General features: G+C 40.2%; 1 protein-coding gene across 2 annotated transcripts in view; it reads left to right on the forward strand.

Annotated features, from left to right (window-relative positions):
* SLC17A8 (solute carrier family 17 member 8) overlaps nt 1-7,154 on the forward strand; it is a 29,929-nt gene extending 22,775 nt beyond the window's left edge. Inside the window, exons 7-12 of one of the 2 annotated variants that reach the window (XM_074572662.1) lie at nt 144-283; nt 1,853-2,002; nt 3,120-3,252; nt 4,559-4,669; nt 6,055-6,182; nt 6,780-7,154. In XM_074572662.1, coding sequence (XP_074428763.1) covers nt 144-283; nt 1,853-2,002; nt 3,120-3,252; nt 4,559-4,669; nt 6,055-6,182; nt 6,780-7,118 — 1,001 coding nt within the window. In that variant the 3' untranslated portion in view covers nt 7,119-7,154. The remainder of the gene's footprint in view (nt 1-143; nt 284-1,852; nt 2,003-3,119; nt 3,253-4,558; nt 4,670-6,054; nt 6,183-6,779) is intronic. The other variant, XM_074572664.1, reaches the window with a different exon arrangement.
* The last annotated feature ends 245 nt before the right edge of the window (nt 7,155-7,399 follow it).

A 7,399-nucleotide genomic window follows, 5' to 3' on the forward strand; every position in this document is an offset into this window, starting at 1 on the left:
ATCATAGTTTCTTCCTTCCCTGGGCATATTTGCCACACAGATTTAGTTGAATTGACTCTTGAAACTAACTTCAAGGCCTGCAGGTACCGAAGTGTGGCTCCACTGTTTTTTAAAACCGAGCTGTGCTTTTCCTGTTTCGCCAGGAATGTTTGGGATTGTTTGGTACATGTTCTGGTTGCTTCATGCCTATGAGAGCCCTGCTGCACATCCAACGATAACCAACGAAGAAAGGATATATATAGAAACAAGTATTGGAGAAGGAGCCAGCCTAGCTAGTGCAAGTGTAAGTAAAAAAAAGTCTTTTCCGGTTATAAATTGTGAGCACTTTGCACAAGGTCAGCGTATGACCGGATGGATACTATTAGCTGCATAAGAGCAGAACTATTTGCTGTTGATATTTAGGGGCTTCTCCTTTCACAAAAAATTACAGGATCAGGCTCATGCAGCTGGAGAGGAGAAGTTCAGCAACAGGCAAAACACATAGTGCTGTTTCAGCTCTCAGTTGATAGATGTCCTTGATCTAGGGAAGGGAAGGGGTTGGGGACAGAGGGGGGAACCACACACTCTGACCTCCTGCTCTTGAGTAACTGTTATGTTTGTTCTAAAAAATATTAATGGAAATAGCTAAATCAGAAACTGGCTGCAGATGTTAAATTATCCAGATGCCTTTTGAGCACTTATTAAGGATGAACGAAATTCTGAAAGTTTAAGGACAGGGTTTCTGCCCTACTCACTCTCACAGCAGCTCAGCTGTAAAGACTTCTCTTTCTGAGAGGATCCTGGAAGATCCTGGAAACATAAAACTAAAACCTTTTTTCCCATCAAACTTTTCTCCGTTTCCTTAGATAATTTATTTCTGCTAGTGGTGAAAAATGAAGCAGTTTTGTGATAAACTGCTCCTTCTTGGCTTTTACTCTAGAATATTCTGGAGCAGAATAACTCCAAACTCTTTACATGTTTTGTGTAATAGCCTTGCTGAAAGTATAAAGTACCAGACTCTCCTTTTGGCCATGCTACTTAAGTTTGGGTGAAGTCACTCAGATCTTGGCTGAAGATGCACACACTGATTCCAGGTCATGGCTTTCCCCTTGCTGTACAGTGATTTTACTGCAGAGGACCCTAGTACCACCCCCATGTGTTCACAAATGACCACAGCCATACAGTTGCCTGTAAAACGCAACTACTGTTTTAATAAAAGAGGACAATGTCAATGTATATTGCCATAGTTACATATTTCAGCTTCTGATTTGAATTCTATTATAAGTGAATAGGGCTCTGAAGTGTTTTTTGTTCCTGCTGTATGGAGTATTGAGGCATAAATAGAAACCTGAAATGCCAAAAGCAAGTTATGGAAATTAAATCCTCTACCATAGACTTTTTTTACTGAATGAAATGAATTGGGTGGAAGCAGCTAGCTGCCTGTTGCTGTGCTACCACACATTTCTTAGCTTGGATAATCCTTTTTTTTACAATCCTTTCAGTGGAATGTCTCAAACTACATTATGCTAGAAAGTAGGGAACAGCACAAGGCTTTCTCTAGTTTTCTTTGATTCTGTTATTGATCCTGTTATCCCAATAGCAGGATTCCAGAAGACCTTGTATAATTTCAGTAAGTAGAGCAATAATAGTACAGTAGTCATCTGAAAATTTCTAACTATTCTAAGAAAGTTTCTCTGCTTGTCTTTTGCCGCTAATCCAGGAGATATCTTTCACTTGCATTGTAAGTGATTTGCAGTGTAAATTGGATGCCATGTACTGGATAGTCCTGATAGTAAAAGACACTGGGCTCTCTATTCTGCCTTCAGTCTACTCAAAAATGCCTTCAAATTTTATTTTATTTTTTTTTTCCTAGAAATTTAGTACTCCCTGGAAGAGATTTTTCACTTCAATGCCAGTTTATGCAATCATTGTGGCAAACTTTTGCAGAAGCTGGACCTTCTATTTGCTCCTTATAAGTCAGCCTGCTTACTTTGAAGAAGTCTTTGGGTTTGCAATAAGCAAGGTAAATGTCTGAGATGAAGCAGCGACCTTCAGACCTCACCCAAGGAGATGCAAAGTGCTTGAAGATCCCTAGATCTCTCTGGAGTCATTACAGTAGGTTGTTCACAGCAGTTGGGATGATATACTTCTGGTCATCTGACAGAAATAAAAGCTTGATAGCATCAAATTCTTATCAAAAGGAAAGAACTGAAAAGTTGGTTTGGGAAAGAGTTGATTAGGAAAAACATATAACATGAAAACCAAAAGGTAAGTAAATAGAAATGCACATTTTGTTTAGTGCTGGCAGTTTAGCATTATTTGCCAGGTAATTTTTATCCTCTTATTTTTTTTATTTCATTAATTTTCATTCACAATGAAGGGTCAAATTCTGTATGGATTGATATTCCCTGCCACTGCCACTTCTTAAAGACGGTATTGTTACACTCCCTCTTCAGAGCATGAATGAGGACTTCAGATTATTTGTTCCAGAAAAGTTTTCCCAACATTCCTTTAAAAAAACTACTTGCTATATTGTAAATTATTTTCAAGCTAGTGTACAATACTGTGATCAGTTCTGGGCTCCCTAGTACAGGAGAGACATGGACATACTGGAGAGAGTTCAATGAAGGTCCTAAAAGATGTTTAAAGAACTGGAGCCTCTCCAGTTCCTGTGAGGAAAAGCTGAGAGCTGGGACTGTTTAGCCTGGAGAAGAGAAGGCTCAGGGGATCTCATCAATGTATAGAAATATCTGATGGGAGGGTGCAAAGAAGACAGAGCCAGGCTCTTCTCAGTAGTGCCGTGACAGGACCAGAAGCAATGGGCACATTCTGAAACACAGGAAGTCCCATCTGAACATCAGGAAACACTTTTTTACTCTGAGGGTGACTGGGCACTTCCACGGGTTTCCAAGAGATGTTGTGGAGTCTCCAACCTAAGGTCACTCCATCCTAAGGTCACCCAGGTATTGATCACAGGTTCTGTTGGAGGAAAGGTCTGCAATCATCCCACACAAGGCTCCAGGATAAAACTATGTCCAATGTGGGGAGGGAGAGGTGAAGAAAAAGTGTGGTTCCTATTCTCTTCCCCCTAAATCCTGAGGAAGGACATGACCGGTAAGCACTCATTTGTCTAATTGCAGGTTGGCCTTTTGTCGGCAGTTCCTCACATGGTCATGACAATCATTGTACCCATTGGAGGGCAGCTAGCTGACTTCTTACGGAGCAGGAAGATTTTAACCACTACCACTGTAAGGAAGGTCATGAACTGTGGAGGTACTATTGGATTCTGGAAATACGGTATTTCAATTGTGTGCTGCAGTTGATGCAAATATCATAGTTTGGGCCATGTTTAATTGTAACAGGAGACAAACTACTCTAGGTTGCATTTGCAGCTGGTTAATCTGAAGCATTTAATGGAAAGCTGATGTTAGATGTCCTCATGGTATAAAACATTACTCATATGAGCATGCTTTTAAAAAGGGAGGAGGCAAGAAGCCTAGTTAATAATTAAAGGGGCAACAGGGAATGGCCCAGAAGATTAGTGTGATCAAATAGGTCTCATCCTGCAAACTTATAAAGAAAAAGTTAACCACGTACCGTGGTGCCAGAGAGATCTTTTACCAGTGGATACAACCCTGCAATCACTGGCTACGTTCCCATGTGCTGCTCCAGCAGAACCCACTGGCAAGTTTAGGCTGGAAGGGTTGGAGTGAAAAAAAAGACGGGTGACAGACAGACTCATCTTCACTCAGCACAAAATAATTTATTTCCAGTTCAGTCACTGAACTGAAAGATCAATGACATCTACATGTAAGGAAAATACTAAATTAGAGTGAAAAATTTCAAGCCAGATAGCCTGTGGAGTTGCTCTCCTCTGCCAGTTCCTCGATTACATTATTTATGGACAGCACAGGCTGCCTGAAATAGAGATGCCTGCAGTGAGAGATGCCATGCAGCTTGGCTATGCATCTTCACAAAGGATTCTCAGTCACTGTGTTTTCAGAGCACATTTTCAGTGCCATTCAAAAAACAAAAAACCCACAAAAAACCAAACAACCCAACTAGTATGTAGTGTCACATACTAGAAAATGTTTGTTTGCTGTAGTGGCAAGACTGGCAGTTCCCCGTGATACTCAGGACTGGCCTATTGTGTTGGTGGCACACTTGTCTGAAAAATGCTCTTTTGCTCCATTTGCCAAGAACATCTCAAATCACTACAACCATGAGAAATTGAAGACAAGAAGTACTTGTCTCCTTTCCCTTCCATGTTTGTGTGTTTGTGAATTTTTCAGTGCTTTGCACGAAGTCACTTCCTCATTCCCTGTACTGCTTAGTGAGTTAATGTCACCAATGGCTCGGGCCATTTGCACAGCAATGAGGAGAAAAAAGGATATTCTCAAACAATAAATATTCAAATGTTTCTGTGAATCCACAAAGCTGCCAAGTATGTTCAAGTATAGCTGTGAGATACGAAAGAATTTTGCCTCATTTTAAGTTGCTATTCTGGCTAGACCTTATTGGTGTCTCTGTGACAAATAGCAATTTGAATGTCATTTATTCCCATGTGTTTCACTTGAAGGCTTTGGGATGGAAGCAACCTTGCTTTTGGTGGTTGGTTATTCTCATACAAAAGGTGTGGCAATTTCCTTTCTGGTGTTAGCAGTAGGCTTCAGTGGATTTGCAATTTCAGGTAAGAAGTAATCTTATTATTGGTTTTACTATTAGTGATAAAAGTGATGTCATTATCCTCACTGTTGTTACTGTCATCATTTCTATTATTCTGTTTGCTCTTAATGTGGCTGCTAATGGGGTATTCCCTACTTCTTTCCGTATCAGAAACAATTTACTTCAGTATCTATGAAACGTTCTGCACTTAGGACATGAAGCTTTGAAAGAACCTGCTCTTTATTGATTCCAGTTTACATCAGCTTTACGCTGTTATTTTCTAATACACTTCTACAGTGTCAGCCACCTTTTCTTCTTGTGTAAACAGTATCCCTAAAAGGAGAGAGAGGGAATTACTCTGGAATGAATAGTTGCTCAAAGGTTATCAGTTGCAACCCTGCTCCCAGCTGCCACTTTCTTCTTTCTAGGTCAGTCCTCTCTCTGTTGTGTCCTATAACCAGCCCTTCTCCAGAACAGCTGCTTCTAACACTTTCATGGGTCTCACCGGCCTCGGACTGACTTTTGTTGTTCCACTGGTACCATTGTTATTAAAAAAAACCCTTTTTGTTATGATGGAAGGCCATCAGCTAGCAGACTGCTGAGAAGATGGATCTATTGAGCAAAATTGACTGGCAAAGTAACTGTTGTCTTCAGTTGTTTCAGGATTATGCAGATGGGAAGTAGTTTGGCTACTCAGTTACGAGGTGCTTGCATAGCGGGACATTTTAATTAATCAATTTTTATTGCAGGATTTTCCCGGTACTCAATTTTTTACTGTATTTAATCCCTTGGACTCGGTAATCGTCATCCTTTCTTGTGATACCCATACCTCCTGTGACTAATTTTCATTACCTAAAGCAAGATAATTATCTGAGCTGATTTTTACTATTTGTTTTTATTTCTTAATAAAATATGTACCCAGAAGATATGCTACAGTAAGGGTAATTATTTTTCCTACTGGTTTATGTTCTGGTTTTTTTTAACATGTTGTTAAACTGCTACTTAAAGTACCAGAAAACCTGTATTAAAAACCACTACTACCTAAATCAAAAGAGATCAGACACTTGACAAACATGAGGTATTCATTCCTTAATTAAAAATGTTCGCTGAGTGCATTGTTTCAGTATAAGAATATTGGAAGCACAGATACTTTAAGCGAGGGCAAAACAAAACGATTTTTTCCATACAACATGATGCCCATAGGTGGGGGAAAAAAGGAGGGTTGAAAAAGAATAGAGAGTTGCAACATATCTTCCATTTTATCACCAACAAAATTTCTTCTTTCTAATAAATATGGTAATGCGGTTTCCTACCTTTTTCAGGCTTCTTCAGCCAGAATGGCTGCAGAAAGCCTTGTTGGCCTGGAAGCACAAAGCTTTATAGTTGACCGTTGTATCTCATTTGTTGTAGGATTCAACGTGAATCACTTGGACATAGCCCCTCGTTATGCCAGCATTCTGATGGGGATCTCCAATGGCGTGGGGACGCTGTCGGGCATGGTGTGCCCACTCATTGTTGGTGCAATGACGAAACATAAGGTAACATTTCTCCACGTATTCTAGGAAAAGGATTAGGTAATGCAACAAAAGTTAAGACATTTTGAAGCTTCCTGGGAACTGCATTTCATCATCAATCTCTGCAGCTGTTTTCTGTTGTTGTTTGTTTTAAACATTTGTTTCTATAAGATCATGGAGGGCCAGATTCTCGGCTATTACAAACTAATTATCTGTGTAGGGAGATATTATTTTATATCACCTGAGGCTGGGGCTTTGCAATATCTCCATACCACTGGGTAATACTTATAGGATTTAGGAAACTCCTCTTAGGAACACTGGTAGGGTAACCACTGATAAGATTAAGTTAATTGTTAGAGAAATCCCTGCATTTCCAACTCCAGGAATATTTCACATGCAAGGGAGAAACTTCACTGTGAGAAAAAAAAATTCCCATGTTTTATTAGCCATTGCTATGAAAAAAAAATCTTCACAATGAGTCTCATAAATTGTTCTGTCCGTAACATCAGGAATCAAACAGTGATCACGGTCATTGTTCAATACGTGCTAATTCATGGTCTAATTCAGACAGTAATATTTCTTTTTACTGCAAACTTAATGAGACCTGCACCATTCTTTCAGACCCGGGAAGAATGGCAAAATGTCTTTCTGATCGCAGCCCTGGTGCATTACAGTGGAGTGATATTCTACGCTATCTTTGCTTCTGGGGAGAAGCAGGAATGGGCCGACCCTGAAAACCTCAACGAAGAGAAGTGTGGCATAATTGATCAGGATGAACTAGCTGAAGAAACAGAGATGAACAATGAGACTTTTGTAAGTCCAAAGAAAATGTATGGTGCTACCAGTCAAAACAGCAGAGTACAGAGAAGGGAATGGAGAAAGCAAAAGCAAGTAACTCAAGACATGGACGAACAGACTTCTTACCATTATGAAAATGGAAATTTTCAAGATTTGTCATAATACTTGAAATTGTAAGGTTTGTATAGCAGCTACTCCCATCCCCCCTTCTGCCTAGCTGCCCCAAATCACCTGGTATCCATATTTATTTCCTTATTCAATTGTGTAACATCTGGCCATGTGGCTAGATACAAGGAGTGGAAGAGGGCTAACAACAATGGGACTGGGAGAAGTGATAGTAAATCCTTGCTCAGCCATCGTATCCCCCTTGGGAGGAGCTCCTGCACCCGTTAGGAGATGACCAGCCCTGGCAGGTCTCCTGCCTGGTGCAAGCCTATGACTGT

Source organism: Larus michahellis, chromosome 1, assembly GCF_964199755.1.
Source record: "Larus michahellis chromosome 1, bLarMic1.1, whole genome shotgun sequence".
NCBI classification, from domain to species: Eukaryota; Metazoa; Chordata; class Aves; order Charadriiformes; family Laridae; genus Larus; species Larus michahellis.